Source organism: Larus michahellis, chromosome 16 (assembly GCF_964199755.1).
Source record: "Larus michahellis chromosome 16, bLarMic1.1, whole genome shotgun sequence".
In the NCBI taxonomy this organism is placed as follows: domain Eukaryota; kingdom Metazoa; phylum Chordata; class Aves; order Charadriiformes; family Laridae; genus Larus; species Larus michahellis.
In genome coordinates, this window is record NC_133911.1 from 2,020,161 (window position 1) to 2,045,639 (window position 25,479).

The 25,479-nt window shown below is 50.6% G+C and overlaps 2 protein-coding genes and 1 long non-coding RNA gene across 4 annotated transcripts; 2 read left to right on the forward strand and 1 right to left on the reverse strand.

Moving 5' to 3' along the window:
• Positions 1-1,755: 1,755 nt before the first annotated feature.
• Positions 1,756-19,851, forward strand: KIF17 (kinesin family member 17). The gene is made up of 14 exons (XM_074560586.1): positions 1,756-2,590; positions 3,790-3,936; positions 4,348-4,449; positions 7,003-7,192; positions 10,683-11,135; positions 12,143-12,237; positions 12,931-13,078; positions 14,113-14,201; positions 14,331-14,455; positions 17,325-17,556; positions 18,486-18,744; positions 18,962-19,029; positions 19,149-19,269; positions 19,360-19,851. The coding sequence occupies exons 1-14, from the start codon at positions 2,360-2,362 to the stop codon at positions 19,491-19,493; spliced, it is 2,394 nt and encodes a 797-aa protein (XP_074416687.1). The 5' UTR covers positions 1,756-2,359; the 3' UTR covers positions 19,494-19,851.
• LOC141732161 (uncharacterized) lies at positions 16,650-20,357 on the reverse strand. 2 transcript variants are annotated; one of them, XR_012583972.1, is made up of 4 exons: positions 20,094-20,357; positions 18,552-18,650; positions 17,806-17,945; positions 16,650-17,334 (listed from the first exon to the last, which is right to left on the reverse strand). It is a non-coding gene; the product is annotated as an uncharacterized LOC141732161 (long non-coding RNA). The 2 variants fall into 2 exon arrangements; XR_012583971.1 differs by having other exon boundaries at positions 16,650-17,620.
• Positions 20,358-20,363: 6 nt separating this feature from the next.
• Positions 20,364-25,423, forward strand: DDOST (dolichyl-diphosphooligosaccharide--protein glycosyltransferase non-catalytic subunit). Its single transcript, XM_074560624.1, has 11 exons — positions 20,364-20,560; positions 21,388-21,498; positions 21,765-21,851; positions 22,229-22,332; positions 23,210-23,304; positions 23,657-23,750; positions 23,849-23,997; positions 24,295-24,442; positions 24,571-24,691; positions 24,784-24,890; positions 24,972-25,423. Exons 1-11 carry the CDS (start codon positions 20,422-20,424, stop codon positions 25,119-25,121), a joined length of 1,305 nt encoding a protein of 434 aa, XP_074416725.1. The 5' UTR covers positions 20,364-20,421; the 3' UTR covers positions 25,122-25,423.
• The last annotated feature ends 56 nt before the right edge of the window (positions 25,424-25,479 follow it).

The following is a 25,479-nucleotide window of genomic DNA, read 5'->3' on the forward strand; positions in this document are numbered from 1 at the left end:
GCTGGACCATGCACCTCTTACACGCTCGGGACTCGCACTCGTGCCCTGGGCACACGTCGCACACTCAGGACTCACACTCGTGCACTGCGCACATGTTGCACGCTCAAGGCTCACACTCGTGCACGGTGCCCCCATTGCACACTCAGAGCTCACACTCGCGCACTGTGCCCCCGTTGCACGCCTGGGGCTCACACTCGCGCACTGTGCATCCATTGCACACTCAGAGCTCACACTTGTGCACTGTGAATGTGTTGCACACTCAGAGCTCACACTCACGTGCTGTGCCCCCGTTGCACACTCAGATCTCACACTTGTGCACTGCACACCCATTGCACACTCAGGGCTCACACTCACGCAATGCACCCCTGTTGCATGCCCAAAGCTCACACTCACGCACTGTTGCACACTCGGAGCTCACACTCGTGCATGGTGCCCCCGTTGCACACTCAGGGCTCACACTTGTGCACTGTGTACGCATTGCACACTCAGGGCTCTCACTCATGTGCCGATAGGGCTGTGCACTGTTGCACACTCACAGCTCACACTCGTGTGCTGTGCCCCTGTGCGAGCTCACACTCGCGCGCTGTGCCCCTGTTGCACACTTAGAGCTCACAGTCGTGCACGGTGCCCCCGTTGCACACTCAGAGCTCACACTCGCGCACGGTGCCCCCGTTGCACACTCAGAGCTCACAGTCGCACACTGTGCCCCTGTTGCACACTCAGAGCTCACAGTCGTGCACGGTGCCCCCGTTGCACACTCAGAGCTCACACTCGCGCACGGTGCCCCCGTTGCACACTCAGAGCTCACAGTCGCACACTGTGCCCCTGTTGCACACTCAGAGCTCACAGTCGTGCACGGTGCCCCCGTTGCACACTCAGAGCTCACACTCGCGCACTGTGCCCCTGTTGCACACTCAGAGCTCACACTCGCACACTGTGCCCCTGTTGCACACTCAGAGCTCACACTTGCGCACGGTGCCCCCGTTGCACACTCAGAGCTCACACTCGCACACTGTGCCCCCGTTGCACACTCAGAGCTCACACTCGTGTGCTGTGCCCCCGTTGCACACTCAGAGCTCACACTCGCACACTGTGCCCCCGTTGCACACTCAGAGCTCACAGTCGCGCACGGTGCCCCCGTTCCACACTCAGAGCTCACACTCGCACACTGTGCCCCTGTTGCACACTCAGAGCTCACACTCGCGCGCTGTGCCCCCGTTGCACACTCAGGGCTCACACTCGCGCACGGTGCCCCTGTTACACACTCAGAGCTCACACTCGCACACTGTGCCCCTGTTGCACACTCAGAGCTCACACTCGCGCGCTGTGCCCCTGTTGCACACTCAGAGCTCACACTCGCGCGCTGTGCCCCCGTTGCACACTCAGAGCTCACAGTCGCGCACGGTGCCCCCGTTGCACACTCAGAGCTCACTCGCACACTGTGCCCCTGTTGCACACTCAGAGCTCACACTCGCGCGCTGTGCCCCTGTTGCACACTCAGAGCTCACACTCGCGCGCTGTGCCCCCGTTGCACACTCAGAGCTCACACTCGCGCACTGTGCCCCTGTTACACACTCAGAGCTCACGCTCGCGCACGGTGCCCCCGTTGCACGCGCGGGTCTCACGCTCGCGCACAGCGCACCCGTCGCACGCGCAGGCCCTCGTGCCCCCCGCCCCGGCTCTTGCACGCGCGCGGTCGCGCGGCCCGAGGGGATGGGGCGAGGGGGCGGGGCCTCGCGCCAACGCGGCCCCGTCGCCGCGGCAACGGCGTGTGTTCGCTCCGCGCACGCGCCGGGGCGGCGGGTGCTTCCCGCCGGACCGGGCGCTCCTCGGCTCCCGGCGTCTCCACGCAGCTCGCCTCGCCTCGCCTCGCCTCGCCTCCCCTCCCCTCCCCTTCCCTTCCCTTCCCCTCCGCGCCCTCGGGCTTGCCCCGCACCTACGGGTTTACCTCAGGTTTCCCCTCGCGCGGGCCCCCTTGGGCTTGTCCCGGCTTCCCCAGCGTTACCTCAGGCTTTCCCGCCCGCAGCCTCCCCTCGGGTGTCCTCCGGCCGGCCTGCCCTGGTTCCCCCTCAGACTTATTCCAAGCCTTCCCCTTTCCCTTCATCCCTCCCAAGCTTTTCTCCTCCTTAGTCTCCCCTTCTCCCGCAGCCATTCGCGGCCCCCGTTCCTCGCGCCAGGTTGCGGGAGGCCCCTTCCCCTCGGTGCCCCCAGCAAGCGGTGAGGGCTCCACCCCACCGAGGGGCGCAGGCTCCGGGGTCAGGCTTGCCCCAGCCTTCCCACAGGCCTACTCAGGCCCCGATGTCCCCCCAGCCCCTCTGAGTGAGCCCACCGAGTGTGGGGTTGAGCTGGGCCTTGAAACATGGCCTCGGAGGCGGTGAAGGTGATCGTGCGCTGCCGGCCCATGAACGAGCGTGAGAAGGCTCTCGGCTGCAAGGCGGTCGTCAGCATGGAGAGCGCGCGCGGCCAGTGCTTCCTCCAAAACCCCGCCGCCGCCGGCGAGCCCCCCAAGCAGTTCACCTTCGACGGGGCCTACTACCAAGAGCACAACACGGAGCAGATCTACAACGAGATCGCCTACCCGCTGGTGGAGGTGAGTGGTGCCCCAAGCAAGGCAGACGCAGCCAACACGTAGCTCGGGACGTGGGCTCAGGAGTTCTACGTGGGCAGGTGATCCCTAAGTGGAACTGATTTACGGACAGAAACAGCCCCGTCCACTTCTCCGAGAGGTTGAGCTGCAACCTCAGCGTGCAGAGGAAGGCAAAACAGCGTTCCAGCAGTAGGCCGGGAAATTGGGAAGAAAAAAGAACATTTTCAGCAGCCAGCAGGGCACTGAGGATAGAATTACATTTAATTGGTTTAGGCGGATGTTTATATGAAAGATGAAACCCTCCCGGGCCCTTGAGAGGGTAGCTGGAAAGAAACTGCGGTGGCAAGTGATGTGAGGGAGGGGAAGGGGGACAAACAAGACTCCTGATGATTTTAGGGACTTTTTACTATCAAGTGAGAAACTTTAAAGATAGGGAACCTCAGCCTGTTTTAGAATAGCAAAATGAGAGGGGATATGTTTGATGCCTGTTAACACACCAGTGTGGTAAACAGATGAAGTGGGAAAGGAAACAGTTAAGCAAAAAAAACCCTAAGCCCCCCCAAATGCCCAGTTTTGTTAGAAGAAGAAACAGGGATAAAATGGCCAGTGATAAATTTAAGATGGAAGTTCCTGATCAGGAGAACGACCAGGGTCTGGAACAGTAGATCATTGGGCTAATAGATTATTTATTTTCCTTTTATTTCAACCTTAAGAAATCCAAGTATCTTTTGTTCCTACCGCGCTTCTCTGAAACAGGAAAAAAATGAAAAAAATGAAAGTAAGTCCTTCTTTCAGCCAGCTTTTCAAGAGAAGATGATTCTAAGCTAGAGACCATCCCTTTGGCTACCCTACAATCAGCTGACATTCTAGTTGTCCCTGTGGGTTTCGTAAGATTTTCTGCCCTATGGCAAAAACATTCTGGTCTGCTAAGTGTTGTCAACTGCCCTTCCTCTTTTCAATACCTGCCTTTCTTCAAGTTTTCCATTTTTGAGAGAAAAGTGCCAATTTACATACTAGCAGAATGCATTTTTTTATTATTATACTCTGAGGGCGTATGAAGATCAAGTAGTTGTTTGAAGTTTACTTCTAGCTCTTCCTTTAAAATACCTTTTACAAGGTGGGATGGATTCTGGACAATGCATTTCCAATTATGCAAAGGGTGAAGCTAACGGCTATTTTATTTAGTTTTCCTCCGTTTCCAGGGTGTCACCGAAGGCTACAACGGCACCATATTTGCCTATGGCCAGACTGGCAGCGGGAAGTCATTCACCATGCAGGGAATCGTGGATCCTTCTACGCAGAAAGGCATAATACCCAGGGCATTTGAACACATTTTTGAGAGCGTACAGGTAGGTGTGTAAGGATGCGAGAGAGATTCTGCTGTAAGATGGTGTGATATCGAGACAGATGATTTTTGTATCATACCCCAAGGAGTGAGTGCCGATCGCACTCGGGAGCAAGAAGGGCGCCGGGCTCTTGGGTATGCTGCCTCTCACCCTAAAGCTGAGGCCCAAATATAGCCAGGTGAACTGCGCCCTCATCTCTGCTGACTTTATGGACTCGCACTTGAGATGTTTAAGGACTGAAAGTCCCTATGGTGAGTGTGTCGAGTGGTTACACCTGGGAATGAAATGCCAGGGGAGATTTGATGAAGTGCTGAAGGGAGGTGGGCACCCAGCTGGCACTGAGGATCTACGTGGGCTGCCTACGTGCCTTCATTTTGAGAACCTTACCCAAAAATCATTCCTGTTTTTATGCAGTGTGCTGAAAATGCCAAGTTCTTGGTGAGAGCTTCCTACCTGGAGATTTACAATGAAGACATACGAGACCTTCTTGGAGCTGACACCAAGCAGAAGTTGGAGGTGAGGTGGAGTCAATGTGTCTTAATTGGGAAGTGCTTTAATTTGCTCAGATAAGTGTTGCCATGAATGTTTCGCCAAAGTGCAATAATACGCTTTGTCAGAAGCAGAACGCCAGAATATGAAAATACAATGATGAAAATCTCCTCCCGAGAAGATTTTGAGGGACTTTAGTGGAAGTTTTGCGGCAGAAGGAACAGGATCCAGTGCTGTGCATCCTGCTTGATAGTGGCCGGTGGCTTAGCAGAAGCTGCGTGAAAATCATTACCAGACAAGGATGGAATAAAGTGCTCGTGGGGCAACTTCTTCATAATCCTTTTCATCTCATGGCTGTCTCTAAAGCAGGAGGATTCTGTGCCTTATAAATGTTTAATCTGATCCAGTGTAGCTGTGGATGATCTCATTATCTGTCTAAAACAAAAAAGGCTGGTCCTTTTTTGAGGGGACACAGCAGATATTACTCCCCATGGGAACGCACGGGGAAGGCGGGCAGTTTCCAGGCATGCAGGAGGGTCAACTTTCCTGAAATCCTAATCAAGGGGCTGATTTTTATAAAATTTACCTTTTGGTGGCTTTGCAGATCTTTTTGCTTGTATGCCTGGGGGAAGCTGCAAATCTCCTGTCCTAATTTACTTCCCTGCAGGACTGCCCTTCTGAAGAAAACCGAGGCACTAGCACCATCTGCCGCACAGACGTGCCGAGATAGGGACGGACCCAAACTGTCTTATGGGGCAGATGTGGTTTTTTAACAGGCTCCTGGCTTTCAGGGAGGCAAAACCCTCTCCGTTCCGCGTTCCAAGCGTGCTTCGCCCGTGCGGTGAGGGAGGGTGGGAGAAGGAGACTCGCCGTTTGGGAAGGCGCTTGCTGCAGTTTCCCATCTTTTGTTCCACATCAGCAGTGACACCGGTTTCCATGACGACTGCAGTTGGCACTGGGAGGGCAGGAGTTGGGCAGAACAGTTTCCAGGGTAACACCATCACACTGGTGACAGCCGCCGCCTGTTGCTGCCTCCACCAAGTAATTAAGGGAGTCATGTCCTGGGGAGACAGAAAGCCTGGGCTGACCCACTGCTTTCTTCTGTGTCCCCTAGTTCTCCTCCAAAATCCCATTTCTTATTTGTTCTTTTGCCTTTCAACATGAGTGACTTTGGTGACTCTGAAGCCCACAATCACTTCCCCAGGTGTGAAACCCTGTGAAGAGCAGGTTTTATGGAGCTCTGCAAGGAAAATGCCCCCGTCAGTCTGTCGTGGAGTTAAACAACAGCCATGTCCTCGGTTGTGTGTTCTTCGGGGACTCTGCAGCACCCTCAAATACAGCCGGGCCAACCGTGGTTCTTCTGTAGCACAGCTGGGGTTCATCTGTAGCACAGGCAAAAGTCACAGTGTCTGAACCGTCTGGCTGCGATTCTGTAACTGGATTCATCCTGGGCAGTGATGGCATTAGAACAAGGCTAAAATCCTGCCCCGTTCCGTTTTCAGCCACTTCTGCTCTGTTCTGTGCAGATTTTTTTACAGCAAATGCTCTATTTTACATTACTTCTTGTGGGGTGTGCATCACTAAAGTATCTAAAGATCTTCTTTGGAAGTCACACTGCCAAACACAGTGCCTGTCACTCCGTGACACCGAGTCATGACAACCATATCTTGATATCCCAGCTGACACGATAAAGATAGAGCTTTGGTTATGAACTCAGCAGCTGTGGGGCGTAACATTGCTGTTGCAAATGAATTCAGCTCGTTTAAAATTCCCAGTGCGGAGAGAGCTTCAGAGGGAGCTGGTGTAGGAGTGCAGGGATCTCTTGATTGTTTTGTATTTTTTATGTAGGTTTGATGGATCATTCAGGATTTCGAACATTTAAATTGTTTATTAGCATGCGGTATGAAATTTTTCTTCTGCATGATTGATAATTGCTGAAAAGGTGCTGTTAGGTATTTCACACTGTTTCTATCCGGGTGCCTGAATATGATTTTAGAGCATCTTAAAAATGAACTAATCTGGAGAAAAATCGTTATAGTCCGCCTGTGCGTGAGAGGTGTGACTTTGGGAATTTTGTCAGTGAGATCAAGACGCCCTCTGAGAGCGGAGGGGTTCAGCAAAGCACCGGTAACAATATCTGTGACTATTGAATTTGTGCTTTGATTTTAAAAAAGCTCCCTATGACTGAAGAGATATTAGAGCCTTTGCCATAATGGGTGAAAAACATTTCAGTTCTTTTTTTAAAATCTGCGGCTTAATAATAGGGGAGGTAGAAGGCGGCTCAGCGCAGGTTTCTTGTGGCCTGGGAGATGTCTGAATCAATCAGCAAACTTTTAACTTTAATTCTTTTTGTCTGCGGAGCCATGAAGGTGGTTCCTTCTTTTTGGGTGATTTTATTCCTCCTTCAGAAATACGAAGGCTTTTTGGTGGCAGCCGGATATGTGTTTTGCCGTACTGCGGTTTAATTTCTCCACGTGCAAAACTCCGTAGCCCTCGAGCTTCTGACCAGTTCCCAGCGCGCCTTCCCGCAGTCTCGGGGCGTCTTGTTTCTAACCTGTGTTGCCTTATCCCTGTTTGCAGCTGAAGGAGCACCCAGAGAAAGGGGTGTACGTGAAGGGGCTCTCCCTGCACACCGTGCAGAGCGTGGTCCAGTGCGAGCGGATCATGGAGACAGGCTGGGGAAACCGAGCAGTGGGTTACACCCTCATGAATAAGGACTCTTCCCGCTCCCACTCCATCTTTACTGTCAATATGGAAATCTACACCGTAGGTAAGTAGCTGGATGTCCTGCGTTAGGCCTGGGCCTAGAAGAGCGTGGAATTTGCGTGTCACCAGTCACCCCACAGCAAGACTGAAGACCCTAAACGATTTTAGGTGCAGTAGGGATCAGAATTGTGCCCTGACATGGGCATTCTTCACAGCATGAAATGGCTCAGCACTCAAAGTCTTTTTTTTTTTTTTTCTTTTTCCCCCCCCTAAATTCCCCCTTGGGAGAGAGAAGTCTGACACTCAGACTGGCAACATATTTAATTCTCCTTTCATTTCTTTATCTTCTTAAACCTTTATTTCCAGCAAAGGGTGCTAAATCTTCCAGCCCATACAATGGCTTGGAGTTCGTACATTGTACAGCCTGGAGAAACTTCTGTCGTTATCTGGCTCGTCTGACCTCCTTCACAATGCAAGTCAGATCACTTCATCCAACGATTCCTTCACTGAACTTAATCACGGGACACATCTTTTAAGCAAACAGCTAATCTGGGGTTTAAGATGGAAAAAAATAATCCCTTACTAATATTTGAATGACTGATTTTCCTTTCTCGAGCATCTCATTTCCATTAGCGTTTCTGTAGCTGATAAAGCTGCTTCGCTGGGCCTGAACACGGACGTCAAAAGGGTTTTTTCTGGGACTGAGAAAGGAATTAGTCTCCTATATTCTGTCTAGTCCTTGACCCCGGCTGAGGCTGTGAACAACTTGGCTTCGTTTTCTTCAGCTGTTTCAGTCACGGGGAAAGTTACACAATGTCTTCCTAAATTGTCGTTCCAGATGTTGGTGACAGTACCTCACTATCCAAAATGGGGTGTGTGGAGGATTTGGGGAATTTCTCAATTAGCACAGTTGGGGGATGCTAATCCTTGCATTACATGGGTCTGTAAAATCCCAACTTTAATCCTAACAAGGAAAAAGAGTATTTACTCTCCTCTTTTGTGTTCCAGATGGGTGCAGGGCTCTTAATCTAGCCTGCAACCATGTCTCTGATTTAAAGCTTTGAAAACTTGTTACACAGAACAGGATGGCAGGTGGGGAAACTTGCGGCTTTGGCAGTTAAATAGAAGACAGCTGGAATATTTGAGGAGAAAGCTGAGGGTTCTGGCACAATCCCTGTAACTGGATGGTTCTACTAGGGTAATCATTAGTTGAAAGAGTTAATGAAGTTGGTATTTATCTTGTCATCTCTAGGCTTCAAGAAGAGGTGCATGGGGAAGTTCAAACGCATTTTCCAGTTGAGCCTGTAGTTAAATTATAATTTACAGGCAGTTAATATTTTAAAGGATTTCTTTGCAATTATGTGGAATAAAATTACTCTTTTTTTTTTTTTTTTTTTAAAGTAACAGATTCAAGAATTATGGCAAATACCGCCTCTCTGGCTGCAGATGTATGAAATGCACAAGTTACCGTCAGTGTTTTTACAGTATTTAGAGTCACAGATGTTTTATTCCTTTATATTATGCTTAGGGATTGATTTGTTAATGCGAAGGATGTCGTAGATTTGGCCAGTGCCACCAGAACTGGCTGATGGGCTGTACAAGAATTAGGTGGGCAAGATTTTTGGGCTGCTGCGGGCATGTTAGCAAGAGTCTGGGGACCTCGTTACACCATGGAAACTAAACCGCTAAGCTCCAAGATGGAAACAACCAGCCTCTGTGGGTAAAAAGACTGGCAGGAACCAAAACAACTTTTTAATTGCCCGACAGTGTTTACATAAACTGGGGGAAGGAGGGAAAGGGTTAGAAAAACTACTTTTTGTGACTGTCCAGCACTCAGAAAGGGTAGTGAGAGGGTGCTCTATTTAAGCTCTGTCTGGTGGGGTTTTTTTTCCCAATTCTCCCATGTCTTGACACACCAGTAAGATCTGGAGTAAAGCAACAACTTTGCTCGGCAGCAAACGTTAAGTTCCACGGTTAACAATCTGTTGCTGTAACTGGGGAAATATCCTGGGGCAACAGATTTTAGATTTTTTTTGGTGTTTACCTGTGAACTTTTGACTTTCCCCCGTGCATCGGGTTATTTATTACTCGTGTTTAGATATTGTCCACAGCCATAAATCTTAACTCTGTCTAAATTCAAGGCTAGGTTTTCTAGAAGGCTGTCTGGAAAAGGGCGGACTTGGTTAAAATCCTGATGCTCTTTTTGCTTGGAGCGCTAAAGGAGCTCTTCCCTTGAACTTGGATTGTAATCGTGAGGGATGACTGAGACATGGGCATCCAAGAGTGTGGTCCAGCGCTGAGGACAGTAGCCTGTGATTTGGGAGCGTGCGTCCAACTCTTTGCTCTGCATGAGGCTGGGAAAGTTAAGTAGCCAGAAAACCCGAGGGGTTCCTAAAACAACTGGGTGTGTTTTCTCTCAGTCAGAGGGAATTTGCATCACCACGTTAATCTGGCCTCAAAATGCAGGTCAGGAAGCAGATATTACATGCGTGAGGTGTGCTTCCCGGTAGCTGGGGAGCTGTTAACTTCAGCTCACATCTTCTCTTGCCTTAGAGCATTATGATGGGAATGGCTCCAGCTCACTGGGTCTGACTCCTCACTCGCTGAGATCCAGTTCCTCATCCAGGTGGTTCGGGCCCAGCTCAGTCCTGATTTCTTGCCGTTTTCCTGTTTCTTGCGTGCCTCCATTTTACTTTCTCGCTGAGAATGTCACGAGTTGAGGAGGAACAGATGCCGCTGAGCATGCCTGCGTGCTGAATCACAGCGCAGTTTTACAGCTATCTGGGAGAGAGGGGAGATCTGCTGGGCTTCTGGAACATTCGAGCTGTCTCGGGACAGAAAACCAGATGGTGGTCCTTGATGGTATCTGACAGGATGTGCTTTGTCTTTTGAAGCACAGCAAGAAACTTCTTCAGTACATCCATTGATTAGGGTAGGATGGATTCCAGTCTTGAGAAAAGCTGTAGTTTGGGAGTTCATGGAAAAACCGTTTCCCAACGTAGTGTCTATTCCAGCCTTTCCACGGTAGTCTGTAGGGTCACCTTCCTGCCTGTCCCTCCACATCGCGTAGGAGCCTGTTCTTTTGCCTGTGCTCTCCAACTATCCCTGCTCCAGTTGCTGCCTGTTGATTCCTTGTTTCATGCTTCTCCCCTTGTTTCGCTCCAATTGTCAGACATTGTTTAACTTCATGAAACAATCTGAGGAGGAAAAAAGTTGTATAAACTCATGGTCTGACTGTGTTAATTGCAGTGGGCTTTGCATGAAATGCTAAACGCTGTGGAAATATGCGGATGGTGTGTGTGTGTGTGTGTTCAGAGCTCACTGGGAGACTAAGAACAGGCATGAATTTTTACTGTGCAGGATCTCGTTCAGGAAGGCGCTAAAACATGTAGTTGTAAGATTAAGTAGGTATTTATTTACTTAAGGGAGTCAGGGCCCAAATGCAGACAAAGAACAGGGCTTGAACTGGAACGTAATGCCAAGAAAGTCCTGTTTCTTGACTGTTAAGATGCTTCATCTTAAGAAGAGACTAACACGGAATTATTTTCTTGCAGATGAGCGAGGGCAGGACCACCTTAGGGCCGCAAAACTCAATTTAGTGGATCTGGCAGGAAGCGAGAGACAGTCAAAAACTGGAGCCACGGGGGACCGGCTCAAAGAGGCCACCAAAATCAACCTGTCCCTCTCAGCTCTGGGCAACGTCATCTCGGCCCTAGTCGATGGCAGGTGTAAACACATCCCCTACCGAGACTCAAAGCTGACCAGGCTGCTGCAAGATTCCCTCGGAGGGAATACCAAGACACTGATGGTAGCTTGCTTATCTCCGGCTGATAACAACTATGATGAAAGCCTCAGTACTTTGCGCTATGCTAATCGAGCGAAAAACATCAAGAACAAGCCCTGTATCAACGAGGACCCCAAGGATGCTCTGCTGAGGGAGTATCAGGAGGAGATTAAGAAGCTGAAGGCCATTCTAGCTGAACAGATGAGCACGAATAACTTGTCAGGTAGGAGAGCCCTTACTGGCTGGAGAGATGTTTTGACAGAAAAATGTGGTTTTTACACGTAAAATGCTTGCTGGATTTCACCTCAACCTTTCCCTTGCCTGTTGGAGGAAGAGTTCTCCATTCTGGTAATGGACTTTTCCTTCACTGTTGTCCAATTGACCTTATTCCATCAGTAAAGACCATCTCAGTTACCCGGTATTTTCAATAATGACAAATTCTGTTAGAAAATGCAGTTGTGGTTAAAATCCTCAGCTCTTCTTGGTCATTTTGGCTAGAATTTGGTCAGTCACGGTAGAGAGGTTTTGGCTGGCAGAGCAAAAATGAGTTGCAAAAGACATAAAAGTATAAAATTCTTTATTAAAAAAAAAATATATATATGTTTTCAAATTTAGCATTCAGCCCCTGTTCTACTACACTGTGAATTTTTGACACCAGAAGAAAAGTTTTGCCCTGCTGGTGGAAGCTCTTTGCTGGGAAGTAGGAATGGCAAATGTGGGAACCAGTGGGTAAGAGCAATCTTTAGGGAGCTGATCACCTTTTGAGAACTATTCCCTAAAAAAGGGCAAGTTTCAGCAGAGAAATAAGGCTGTAAGTTTTTTTCTTTTTTTCTGACACCTCCCAGAAACAGCTGTGAAGAAAGGAGGCAATTTCCTTGCACCTTTCGTCTCCTTCCCAGTGTCTTTTATCTACCAAATCAGTTAGCATAGTCCTGGAAACAAGTCTCCTGTTATTCTGTGAAAGAGATTAGATTTATATTTGCTTTCATATACCCAAAGGTTAAACCTCTCCCCCTCTGCTCAGCGCTGACTCCTCTCCCCACACCTATGGAGTCCCAGGCCAGTGGGCGTTTTGGCAGCCCAGATGCTGGCACACAAGCACACTTCAGAGGAGCGCACAGATTGCGATGTTCTTCGCTGGCAGCCAGGTTCTTTGTTCTCTTTCCAGGCATTCTCCAGGCATCCCACCCAGTAATTGTGAGTGATTCTTATTTCTGCTTTGCTTTGCAGGGCTTCTACCTGCTGAGACTGCTCGCCTGGCAGCAAAGCCAGCTCCCCTCAAACCCCAGTTAGATCTTGAAGCAGAGAAGCAGCTGATGAGAGAAGTAAGTCAGGAGGGGGTATCCCGTAGTGTCTTTGACTAAAGCTTGTGGGTTTTTATAATAATCATTACAAACATGGTGTAGGGCTGTGTGGTTCAGCCTTTTCAGAACACTTCTCTTCCTATTTTTTGGTCATTGGGCTTCTCCTGTGGACAGAATGCGTGTTGATAGAAGTTTTATTTACAATGTCGCTTTCTCTCAGCATTGTTCCCACCACTCTGGAGATGAATTGGAACGGATCCGCAAGAAGAAGTTTTGACGTACATATAGCAGGAAGGGGAAACTACATGTGAAAGTTAAGGTTCCTCCTCCTGTCAGAGGAGGGAGAAGTAGGTGGGAGGAAAGCAGTAGGCAAAGATGTTAGGAGCAGTATGGAGCAGGATGAAGATAAAGAGGGGATATGGAGCCAGGAGGAAGAATGAGGAGTTGGGCCCAGAAGGAAATGAAACTCTCTCCTTGCTCTTTACAAAGCTCCTCCCAGGGCAATGCATCCGCCCAAGATAGCGGTTTCTGGGGTTAACTAGTCACCTTCCATCAATACTGTGTCGACTTAAATCACAGAAAAAGACAACGAATACAGGATGGTAAGGTTTTATCGGGGTAGACATAAGATGTGACCTAGAATGGACCTAGATGTGACCTTGTGTAGAGTCAGGAGCGGGGCTGTCGCGTCAGGCTGTCTGCTGTGCTTTTCAGGAGTACGAAGAGAGGCTGACCCAACTAAAGGCCAGCTACGAAGCGGAACAGGCGTCCCGTGCCCGCCTCGAAGAGGACATCAGTCGCCTGAGGAATCACTACGATCTCAAGCTGTCTGCTCTCGAGGAGAACCTCAGGAAGGAAGCAGGTGTGGACGAGGCAGGTGAAGGGTGTGCCGCACAGGCTGAGGGCGCCCTGATGCTTTAGGCACGAGCAGACACGGACTGTTTTTTGCAAAGTCAGGTTTGTTGCAGCCACTGCAACCTTTAAAGTGGCAGCGACTGCTACTGCAGCAAGCGCTGCCTGGCAGCAACAGCAGCGCCTGCTCTCAACCCTCCCTTTTCCACAGCAGGAGCAGTAACTCTGGCTCTCCTGAGCCACTCATGAGACTGCCTTTGCCAGCTGTGTCCTATTTCCCTGGATTCTTTTCCCTATCAGGACCAGCCGAGCCCTACCCTATAAGCCTTGAGGCGATGAAATGTCATTTTTTGCCCACGTAGCCGTTGAGTTTCTTCTGACTTTGGGCAGCGTTTCTCTCGAGCAGAGGATGGAGCTGCGGAGATGACTGGTCTCGGCAGGCGCTGCTCTGTCTTGATCCGATTGGCTTTGCACAACTCACACGCCCAAGACGAGGGTGGCTGCCGCAGTCTCTTCCAGCGCATGCAAATGCGATGCAGCCCTGGGGCTCCCGGTGGATTATCACCACCATCGCTTTGCTGGAGGATGGATATTCTTCTCACACACCTATAAATTGTTGCCAGCTATCCTCATTACCGCTTCTCATTTATACTTCCACGGTGCCCCAGAGCATGTTTTGCAATGTGCTTGTACAGCACTTGTTGCCCAATATTAATTCTTGAACCTATATTCTTCATTTTTGATGCTATCACTTTCTAAGGCAAGAGGTTCTTTTTTTTTTTTCCCCTGATTACAAATGTGCACCCCCAGCCTCTGAAACAAATTATTTGTGTGCGAACACGAGGACCCAGGCTCTCCCAGCCCTGTAAAATCTGCATTCCTCACCTGATATACCCTCTGCATCTTTGATAACAGACCTTTTCCTTCCAGACACAGACTTCGTAGCTTTTGGTGAAGATTTTCTGTCATGTTTCCACAGATTCATGCTCTAGTTTTGCAGAGCTCGTTGCTGACGTTGTGAGTGTTTCCTCTTTTACTCTTCAGCTGCCACGAGGACTGAAACTACTCCTGACGAGACACCTTTGCCTGAAGACTCTGTTGCTGCAGCAGATGAAGAACCAACATCAGCGCAGGTACCCTTCAGGCTACTTCTCTCCCCCCAGGTTGAATAAACCCAAGTGGGTAGAGTTGTGCTTCATCTGTCCCGGTACTCACACTGTGTCTTTTCAGAGCCGCAGCTTTTGGTTTCCTCTTCTCCTCAGGCCCCAGGAGCGCCTCGGGCTTTCCCAGACGCTGGCGGTGCGAGCCGGGGGAGCGCTGGAGCAGAGGTGGCCGTCCCTGCTGAGGGGACTTCATTGCCTGCAGAGCAGCAGCAGGTGCTCGCCAGGTCAGTGACTGCGCCGCTCCTGCTCCCTGCCTCCTGGGCACTGCTTACAACACACACAGGCACGAAACAACTTTGTTCTTCCATCACCTTACAACCATCGAGCTTCAGCCCTCAGTTCAGCGCAGCACAAAACTAGGCAGGCGCGTATTCTTTACCCCCAAATTAACTTTGTCCTATTTGGGCAGATGAATAGCTGTTAGCTGTGGCGTTCGGTGAGGCCAAGTGCCAGAATTATGAGAGGAAAAATCTGGAGAGGTTTGTGTCGGCAGATGTGGATGCAAAAAAAGCGTGCTTTCCTGATAACAAATCCTGCCTCGATCTGTAGGCAGGGAAATCTTCTCCTTCTCTGGCTTTTTGCAGGTGTAATTTAGAAGAAGTTTATAGAGTTGAGTCTGGCTGTCGCTGACAGAGCTTAAGTGCCCAAATAGCTTGGAGGCGGCCTCCTCGTCCTCTTAAAAGAGGTTTTTGAAGGGCACTTAGATCCCTCTCCTATCAGTACAAGTAAGGTAGCCGGCCTTCCTGCTGCTCGCTGCACACGTAGATGGAATAGAGTGCATCCTCCACGACTCTCCTATGTGACTGAGCTCACTTTTGCCTCTAACTCACACATCTGACAATGTTTGCAAGACATCAGCTGTAACTGCCACCAAAATTTCCCAAAAATCACATTTTAGGGGCAGCATTAGACCCAGGGTCTGGAGCAGAGGGCTGGGACGTGAGGAGTGCAGTCACGCTTGGCCTATCTCGGAGGCATCCTGTCTGGAAGGTTTTCTTCCAGGCAGGAGACATCTTGAGAGAATTCCTTTAGTCCAAGTACAACACACTGTATATAATGAAATAATAATGGGGGTTTAATGCTGTTTTAGAAATACACACTCTAAGCAAATTCTGCTGATTTCTCTCCCTCACTCTGTTGCATGGAAGTATATTAAAATTAGGAACGCTTAACGTAACATATATTGTGGACGATGGAGTTTGATTCTGCAAAGTCTTGTGGTTTTTTAACCATCTTTCAGCTTTGCTGTGAGCTCCTGTGGCGCGTGCTCGTTCTGTTGGGCCTCTCCCAGCTGAAAAAGGAGCGATTAAGATCTCGAATAGCAGTGTAATTTGGGGGCAGTTCTGTCTATTAACGGAGAGGTCTCCAAAGAAACCCTTCGTTTTGACTATATATCAAATCTTAGTAGTCCTACTGCAGCGGTCCTTTTTGTGACAAACAAGCGAAAAATGCTCTTCCAATTACGTCGTTAAAATCAAAGTTCTCTGCAGATGAGGCAGGAGGGTTTGGTTCCGCAGGCATGGGGATTTTCAAAGCCGCCTGTGAAAGGCTTTACGCATCAGGACGGCTGCGAGATCTCTGATACTCACTCAGCAGAGCAAGGATTCAAGCACGCATTAAGCAAAGGAAACCGAAGGCTACTTGGCAAGTGCAGTACAGTAGAATAGTAGGTCATCTCTGGTGGAGAACGAGCTCTTTCGGATGGGTTTGAAGATAATTAAGAGGCTATTATCAGCAGAGGTTTTATCAGCAGTGGGATTTTCTCCAATTTGAGGCAGCGCTGGCCAAGCTGAGCTATCTGCTCTGCTGCAGATCCCCGTGCAGACTCAGCTCTGGAGCACGGCTTTATTTCCGTGTCGGAGCGTACGGAGCCGTGCAGCGCGGGCATGAGACCAGCTTGGTTTCAAATGTGGGTCTGTGCCAGTGCACATGCAGCAACACTGAGGTCACTCAAGTCATCAACCCTGGCTGATACTGCCCCAAAAAAGAACTTGTACTGTGTTTTCCAGCTGTACAACTCCCTTATCCACCACTTAGAATATTTCGTTGTGTAATTTTGGTGCCTTTTGTGCTTGCTTTGAGAGTGTTACAAAGCAAGGAATAAGAATTGAAATACAAATTCCACAAAACGGGGTTTTTTGAAATAATTCCGTGAGTGTAAATGCAGATTTCCAGACATATGTGCCGATGAAGGTGCTCGTAATAACATGCACTTTGCCTTGGGTCCACAGGAGTATCTATGACAGGAACTGTAAAGAAATTGGAATTTGCCATGATTACTCAGGGCAGCAAATCTCGTCAGAAATCACTATTTCTGTTCTGTGTCTTTGTCCCGTCCCACTCGGTTGGTGAGGGTAAGGTTAATTTTTTAATTCTCTGTGCGGTAGCCGGAGTAACGACAATTACTCCAGAAGTTTTAAACAAATTACGAATTTACTTAAACTCGGCGGAACTACATGGATAGAGGCTTGGCAAAACCTGTAACAATATTACTCTTAAACTCAGTGGAATTACAAAAGATAGCATTTTGGTAAAAAGGACATCACCCTTATGTGCTGGAAAAGTGAAGTCAGAGGCAGACAGAGAGGAGGGGAGAGAGAGAGATGTGAGGAAAGGAGAAAGAAAAAGGAAATATATCACCACCCTTGGATCCAGTGATGGTCTCTGCTTGTAGCCGTGGTCCTCAGGTGGCCAACGTGCAGGGAAAGCGTGTCCTCCTTTCTTTTAGACTCAAAGTGCTCGCCCTTACAGGCAGGGACTCATCACCAAGCATGTGCAGGGGTTGCCCAGGAATGCTCCAGAAAAGGAGCACGCGGAGCAGATGTTCAGAAATGTTCCAGAAATGAGTTGGTGGGGTGTGGGGGTCTCGGAGACCTCACACCCCCTTCCCTGCATGCGCAAAAGCCAGTTAGCGATGCCCCTGCCCCCGTAGGGTCTGTCTGCTCACCTCTGCTAGTGTCGGGATGGATATTTGCGACACTCGCTCGTTTTGATAGTCGGAGCTCTACGGTCTTCCCAAACGTCGGTCAGGTAAGGCCGTGGATCCTCTGCGCCCATGCAGACGGTTCTTTGTGCCGCGCTTGTCTTTTCCAGGCTGCAGATGCTGGAGCGACAGGTGGTAGGAGGGGAACAGGCTAAAAACAAGGACCTCAAAGAAAAGCGTAAACGCCGGAAAAAATACGCGGATGAGCGGAAGATGCAGCTGGTGGCTGCCCTGCAGCAATCTAACGAGGACAGCAGCGACTGGGTCCTGCTTAACGTCTACGACTCCATCCAGGAGGAGGTTCGAGCCAAGAGCAAGCTTCTGGAGAAGGTGCAGGAAAAGGTGAGCAGCTCCCTGCTATCCCCGCTCAAGATCCAAGGGAGCGTCTCTCTCCTCCCCTGCTTACCTGTTTTTTATGGTTACGGAGGTGTTTTAGGGCAGTGTGTTTAGAGAATGACTCTTCCTGCGTCAAATATTTCATACACGTGCCTGCGTTCGTCGCTATAAGCTTGTTTGCGTGCGTTTTTATGAAATATCAGACGCAGCAGCCCTCAGGGTGAGGAATTAAGTTGTTAAAAACCCAAACCCCACCTGTTTTAGAGGCCGGTCTCCTTGTGCAGCGCAGAGGCCGGAGGGTGGTGTCTGGCCGTGGGAGAGGATGCGGCTCCCTCTGCTGCCCTGCGCCATCTACTGCACAGCTTCCTCCGGCTCCGATTGTCACACCTGGGCTCCTGGAAGAAATTATGCCGGGAAAAATTTTCGGGGGGGGGGGGGGGGAACCAAAACAAACTACAAAAGCAACGCTCTTAAATTTTAGGCACGCTTGAAAATCTGTTTTGCTCTCATGAGGCAGAATCAGAGGAGCATTAAAAAAATATCCGTGTGCGTGTGCGCAGTCCTAAATCTGCACGTTAAGAACTTGCTTTATTCCTGTGTTTAGGTTAGCAAAGAAATATTGCACCTTTTTCATCGAAGTTAGGAACTCCCAAGAGTTTGTTATCACTGGACGCAGACAACACTAGTCAGATTAATTTAAGGTCCATTCAAAGACTCGGTACTTTGGGGAAACGCAAGAAATCTTTCATTAAAACAGACGTGGAATAACCTCCCTGCACAATCTCATGACAATTCTTAATTATAAATTAGAAATCTTCCCAAATATTGAAGCTTTTCTTTGTGTCTTTCCATCCCTCTGCCTGACAAATTCCTGTCCTGGCAGTAACGCTCTCTCCTTTATAATCCCAGTGATTTACTTTGGTTTTATGTCCCAGCTGCGGGCTGCCGAGACCGAGATCAAAGATCTGCAGTCGGAGTTTGAGCTGGAAAAGATCGATTACCTGGGCACCATCCGCCGCCTGGAGCGAGACCTGCTGCTCTTCCAGCAGCTGCTGGATCAGGTGCAGTCCCTCGTCCGCCGCGACTGCAACTACAGCAATCTGGAGAAGATCAAGCGCGAATCCGTCTGGGATGAGGAAACGGGCTGCTGGAAAATTCCAGAGCCCGTCATTCAAAAAACCCGCCTGCCCGCAGGTGAGAGGCTGCTCCTGGGCTCGGCAGGTCATGTCTGGGCTCCTAAAATCTTCCACCTACAGAAAGTTTGTCTAGAAAATTTGAACATTAACATCATCTAACGCAAAATGCGGTACGGATCCTTTGGGAATCTCCCTAAGCTCGGAGTGGTGTTGGGGATCGGGGAGCTTTAATTGCTCTGGAGCTGACGACCCTTTAACGCCGTCTCTCCCCACAGCGGTTCCAGCCCTGCCGCAGCCCCAGCCTGCCCGAAGCAGCCCCGCGGCTGAGCGCGGAGACTGCACGGTACGCTGCCTTTCTCCTCCCATTCCTATCCCATTTTATCCATTTTTGCCCTATTTCTAAGCCATAACCCGAGGGCTAGCGCAGAGCCCGGCGCCGCTGACAGCATTTTACGCTTCCAGCCGGAGAAGGATCGCTACAAGCTGGTGCTGAACCGCAGCGACAGCGAGACGGCCGCCAACAACTACTTTGGACCCCGGCGCGCCAGCCGCATCCTCCAGCCCGACCCGTCCCGGCACAAAGGTAAACCTTCATTTTTTCGCAGGAGGCGGCAGGTTTTTGGTGCCCGGTGAGGGCCGGTGCCCACCGCCGCCCCTTCCCCTCCTCTTCCAGCTCCCCCGGGGCACGAGGTGGCCGCCCTGCTCCGGCCCCGGCCATTCCGCCTCCAGGCCCTCGCCTTGACCCCGCCGAATGCCAACACCAAGCGCAAAAAAGGCAAAGGCGGCTCCGGCAGCCGCCCCCTCTGACTGCACAGTGTCCGGCCTCGCAGGATGATGCCAAATCTCTGTGGGTTTGCACCCAAAACGCTCTTGCCCTACGTCAGGGTGTGGGACAGAGGGTGAGCTCATTGTCACGGTGTTGTCTCTCCCCCCCCACCCGGCAATAAACCAGTCTGACATCGCCGTTTTGAGGTCTTTTACTGGGAACTCCACCTCTTACCAAAAGCATATCCTGAAAATGTTATTAGCAACTTGTGGTGAAAGGCCTTAGGTATGTTCTCACAAATAATGAGGATTCTACCCTTGAAAGGAACTCCTAATTAAGGGGGAGTTATCATATCACTCTCGAGGAGGCACATCGAGCATAAAGACCTTGAAGATAGTACTAACGCATTTTGAGAAGTTTAACCAACTTGGCGGGAAAGGGAAAATTCTTAGTGTCCCAAGCTGGACTACCTTTGTTAGAATACTAAAAATCATGCCCATAGGTCAAGAAGACCCTCGCCCAGGGGAAGACCCTTCCCCTGAGCACGCGTGGTAGCTGTAACTCGATGGTGTGTAATCGTCTGTGAATTACTAACCCACCAAATACAGGTACTAATATTATAATAATGTTGTAAATCGTACATAAAAATCGCGCGGAGCGTCCTGAAAGGGGCGATTTGTGGAAACCACCGTGCACCCAGCTGAAATGAACAATCCACGTCCCGTCCTGCCGTGTGAAGACCGGTTATAGCACGCCAGGAGCGGAGCCCGCCGGACCCGCCGCCATCTTCCCCCCCTCCCTCAGCGGCGCTACGGTGGCCGCGCAGGGCGTCACGCCGGCGTCCCGCTGATTGGCAGGCGGCGAGGAGCTGTCTGGCGGTGATTGGACGGGATGGGCGCGGCGCCCGGCGCTGATTGGCTGCTGCGCGGCCCCAGCCGCTTCCGGGGAAGCTTGGCGCCGGCGAGCAAGATGGCGGCGGCCGCGCTCCGTCTGTGGTGGCTCCTGGCGGTGGCGGCGGCCGGCGCTGAGGGAGGGCCCCGCACCCTGGTGCTGCTGGAGAACGGCAACCTGCGCGACACGCACTCGCTCTTCTTCCGCAGCCTGGCGGGTAGGGCTCGGGGAGGCGGCTGGAGACCCCCGGCCGGGCTGGGGGAGGAGGCTAGGATCCCCTGGTCAGACTGAGGGAGCAGGTTGGGGGTCCCTGAGGGAGGGGCGGGTGTTTGGGGTTCCGTCGTCAGACCGAGGGAGGAGGTTGGGGTTCCCCGGCGGAGATAGAGGGGTTTGGGGTCTCCTGGTGAGACTGAGGGAGCAGATCAGGGTTCCATGGGGGAGAGGGGGATGTTTGGGGTCCCCGGGACGGGCTGAGGGAGTAGATCAGGGTTCCATGGGGGAGAGGGAGCAGATGGGGGTTCCCTGGGGGAGAAGGGGGTGTTTGGGGTCCCCAGAACAGGCTGAGGGAGCAGATGGGGGTTGTTCCCCCAGCTGTGTCTGTGTTTTAGGTCCCCTGCAGCATTCAGCCTTGCTTGATGGGTGCCAACGGGGCATCCTTGCAACAAAGGGGCTCTTTAGGGGCATGATTCCCCTTGGTTTTGTGTGGGGACACCTCAGTGGCGCTCCTAGAAAGCCCCTAAGTGGCTTTTTCCAAACCACTGCTGTTTATCGAGGAAATAAAACTCAGGATCTTGATGCTGCTTTGCTGCTACATATGTCGATTTGGTGAAACGTGAATCATAGAGTACCAGGTTGGAAGGGACCTCAAGGATCATCTCGTCCAACCTTTTGTGGCAAAAGCCCGGTCTAGACAAGATGGCCCTGCACCCTGCCCACCTGAATTTTAAGAGTGCCCAAGGACGGAGAATCCACCACTTCCCTGGGGAGATTATTCCGATGGTCAAACCGTCAATTTAAGTTGTCAATTTTGTCTGGCGGCTGCAGACAGGGGCTTCGATCTCACTTTCCGGACAGCGGATGATGCGGGCCTGTCCCTGATAAAATATGGAGAATTTCTTTATGACAACTTGATCATCTTCTCGCCATCCATAGAAGGTAAATGCAGTAGGGGAAAACTTAAGCGCTTTTGTAGCTTGGTGGCATTTTTGGAAGGGTATTTCTGACTGATTTGTAAATTTAAATTAAATTTTGCACTTTGGATGTTTGTGTCTTGTACCCAGTATCAAACTGCAGATGCTTCCAGGCCTTTAATGGTGGTTCTTTCAGCCACGATAAAAATGATTTGGTGTTTTGCTGTGGTTTAATTGTGCTGTGGTATTATTTCTGTGACCTAGTAATGAATTTCTGGCATGTCCTTTCAGATTTTGGTGGAAACATCAATGTGGAGACCATCACTGCTTTCATCGATGGCGGCGGCAGCGTCCTCGTCGCCGCCAGCTCGGACATCGGTAAGTACAAACGCTCGTGAGAGCAAATTAGTGCATTTCAGATACTTCTTGTGACAGGCACCTACACTGCTTATGCTCTGCAGTGAGCAAATAGTTTATTCATCCTTCTCTGAGTTCCTGCAACAAAAATGGCAAGAAAACACCGTTTCTCTTTGTGAACCTCAAGGTTTGTGCTGTAGGGAAATGGGTGAGAAATAGCCTTTATTGACATTTTGAATGGGGATTTAGATGACGGAGGTTGTGATGCACCTTGGGGTTTGGCTCATAGAGGGCTGAATGTGTGACTCTGAGCTGAATTTACTTTTTATTTTGAGTGCTGAGACTGGCGTCACATCCCAAACACGTTGCATAACAGAGGATCTGTTCTGTCCTTCCAGGCGACCCGCTGCGAGAGCTGGGCAGCGAGTGTGGCATCGAGTTTGATGAGGAAAGGACAGCTGTCATCGACCACCACAACTACGATATATCCGACCCTGGCCAGGTAAACAGCTTTGTCTGCACGTTTTGGGTTTTGTTAATGAGAATTTAGATGTAAAGGTTCAGGGATGAATCTTCTGTCCTTGTTTTCCCTTTTTTCTTCCATCTGTTCTCTGTTTTCTCAGCTTCCTCCCAACAAAGTCATAAATGATTCTGCTTGACAGCGTGCCGTAACACTGCAAAGCTCTGCACGGTCGGGGTCTCTGCCCTCAAATCCGTCTTTCTGAATTCCCTGGGTTTGATCTTTCAGATTTTGGTTTCAGATTGCCACCGTGGCTCAGGCAGTCACAGCGCGATTAGTGGCGGTTTTGAACCACTCTGAAGAGTTGGGGGGAGAATTTCGCCTGTGGGTGAAGCGCGTCAGACACCGAGTGCAGGGCTTTGTATGTGGGAAGGGAGACTTTCAGTCCTAGAGGTCCATATAGAAACGTATATACTTCTACGATTTTTTTTTCCCCTTAGTGTCATCCAGCACTTTAAAACCTATTATTAAGGTTTGAACTAAATATATTCTGCTAATTTTTATTTAAATTAAACTGTCGGAGCAGTACATGGATGTTGTCTTAGTTTAAGGATGAAAGTTGCTAAATATGGGCAAGTAAAATACTGTAGGTATTGCTGTCTGTATTAAAAGGTGGTTTACATTTCCTTATGTACCAGTATTAATTTAATTCCATCATACTTAAGCAAAAAAGTACTGGCTTCTAGGTTTTTAATTGAATTGTAACGTTCATCCAACAGCTGCTCGGTTTTAATTGTCTGTAAAAATGATGTTAACTTTCAAATAGCAAGAGAAGCTGTTGCGTGTCGTTAGAACCTAGTGAACATCACCCCCGGCCCCTGCGGCGCGCTCAGGCCGGTCTCTTCTCGTTTCCTCGCAGCACACGCTCATCGTCGCGGACACAGAAAATCTCCTGAAGGCCCCCACCATCGTGGGGAAAGCGGCGCTGAACCCCATCCTATTCCGAGGAGTCGGGTAAGCGACCGGCAGCGCGGGGCGGGGGCTTTTCTTGGGGAAACCACGCAAAAAATACCGGTGTTGCTGTGAGGTAAGCGCAGGGCGAGCTGGCTGTGACTCTTGTCGAGCAATCTCGCTTGATTTCGGATAACGACAAAAAGAAAATCTCCTAAGCAGCTTAATTGTTGACTTAGCAGTGTTTCTGGATGTAAATTAGCGAAGCTTGACTATATATCTCGAGGAAATATTTCATTTCGTGGTGTGTGGGGTTGCATCCAGAGGGTGAGGAGGTTCGCGTGGCCATGCGTTCCTCGGAGCATGGGGCGCTCGGGGGGCTCTGGGTGCTGCTCACAGCGCCTCTCCCTGCAAGGATGGTGGCTGACCCTGACAACCCGCTGGTGCTGGACATCCTGACTGGCTCTTCCACCTCTTACTCCTTCTTCCCGGATAAGCCCATTACTCAGGTACGCCCGGTTACTCTTTCTCCTCTTCTGGGCTACACTGCAACTAAACCCTTCAAATTTCAACAACTAAACACCGTCCTAAATGCATTCCCTTTCAGTACCCGCACGCAGTCGGGAAGAACACCCTCCTGATCGCGGGACTCCAAGCCCGGAACAACGCCCGTGTTGTTTTCAGCGGCTCCCTGGATTTCTTTAGCGATGCCTTCTTCAATTCCGCCGTGCAGAAAGCTACCCCTGGCTCCAAGAGGTACGTTGGATTCCCACCGTCCCTGGCTGAGGAATATTTGGGGAGTTGTTTGAAGAAAATACTGGGAAACAGGCAAAAAATAGTCATGTTTTGGGGGAAACAGCAGAGAACTTGAATTAAATTCTGGATGACCCTTTTTTTTGGCCTTGTGGAGCAAAACGCTTTGGGAAGCAGTTCCCTCCTTTAACCCTGGCTAGCTTTTTGTTACTTCCATATCTTTTAACGGTTCAATTTTTGGCATGCGGTGTATTTTGTTGGCGCAGCTGCCGTGCTTTCTCAGCCTTCCTTGGTCCGTAGGTACTCGCAGACGGGTAATTACGAGCTGGCCGTCGCCCTGTCCCGCTGGGTGTTCAAGGAGGAGGGAGTGCTGCGGGTGGGAGCCGTGTCCCACCACCGTGTGGGGGAACTCGCGCCTCCCAATGCCTACACCGTCACCGACCTCGTGGTAAGGCTGAGCCTGCGCCGTGGGAAGGAGGGGACGTGGGAGCTGAAAAAGGAATTTCGGAGAATTTGGGGTGGAGGTTCGTTTTCAGGCGTCGCTCATTAACTTCACGCGTTGCGGGTTGGTCGCAGGAGTACAGCATTGTGATCGAAAAGCTTTCTGACGGCAAGTGGGTCCCCTTCGACGGAGATGACATTCAGCTGGAGTTCGTCCGGATTGATCCGTTCGTGCGGACCTTCCTGAAGAGGAACGGTAGGTTTCCCTCCCCACCCCGGCTCCGCTTTGGGGCTGTTTTCGCCCCTCAGTTTCCTCACGTCACTGGAATGTCACCGTCTCTTCCTCAGGCGGCAAATACAGCGTGCGGTTCAAGCTGCCGGACGTCTACGGTGTGTTCCAGTTCAAAGTGGATTACAACCGGCTGGGTTACACCCACCTCTACTCCTCTACCCAGGTAAGGCGGCGGGGATGAGTCGCTCCGGAGGGAAGGGTGCCCGGGTGCCGGGCTCACCGGGCGGCTCTCCCCCCACGCCAGGTGTCGGTGCGGCCCCTCCAGCACACGCAGTACGAACGGTTCATCCCCTCGGCGTACCCCTACTACGCCGGCGCCTTCTCCATGATGGTTGGACTCTTCATGTTCAGCATCGTCTTCCTGCACATGAAGGAGAAGGAGAAATCCGACTGAGCTCCCTGTGGGAGGAACGGCTTGTTCCCCGGCACCACTCGGGACCCCCGTCCGTAACCGTGTGAGGACTGGTAGGTGCCAGAGACGCTGTGGATTTGTGTTTTGGTCTTTTTATTTTTACACGTTGGGGGGATTAATAGGAACGAAAATGAAATTTTGGGGGGAAAACTGTCACCGAAGCATCTGCAAACCTGGAGCCGTGACGCGGATGAGTTCGCGCTGTTTGTCTCGCCCCGCCGTCGGGATGATTTTGGTTGGAGATTCGCTGCCTTTTTGAAATAAAGTCTCGTTCCTCTCCTGGGTGGAAGCGAAATGAATTCACCGCCTGGGGCTTTCGGCTGTGTCCCCCGGGGACGTG

What these genes read in the sequence shown, in the direction of transcription:
- KIF17 (XM_074560586.1), top strand. Translation starts at nt 2,360, where the DNA reads ATGGCCTCGGAGGCGGTGAAGGTGATCGTGCGCTGCCGGCCCATGAAC. An exon ending in TATGGAAATCTACACCGTAG is followed by an intron (nt 7,193 to 10,682) that starts GTAAGTAGCTGG and finishes ATTTTCTTGCAG; the next exon opens with ATGAGCGAGGGCAGGACCAC. An exon ending in CAGCAGCAGGTGCTCGCCAG is followed by an intron (nt 14,456 to 17,324) that starts GTCAGTGACTGC and finishes TGTCTTTTCCAG; the next exon opens with GCTGCAGATGCTGGAGCGAC.
- DDOST (XM_074560624.1), top strand. Translation starts at nt 20,422, where the DNA reads ATGGCGGCGGCCGCGCTCCGTCTGTGGTGGCTCCTGGCGGTGGCGGCG. An exon ending in ATCCTATTCCGAGGAGTCGG is followed by an intron (nt 23,305 to 23,656) that starts GTAAGCGACCGG and finishes TCTCCCTGCAAG; the next exon opens with GATGGTGGCTGACCCTGACA. An exon ending in GCTACCCCTGGCTCCAAGAG is followed by an intron (nt 23,998 to 24,294) that starts GTACGTTGGATT and finishes CTTGGTCCGTAG; the next exon opens with GTACTCGCAGACGGGTAATT.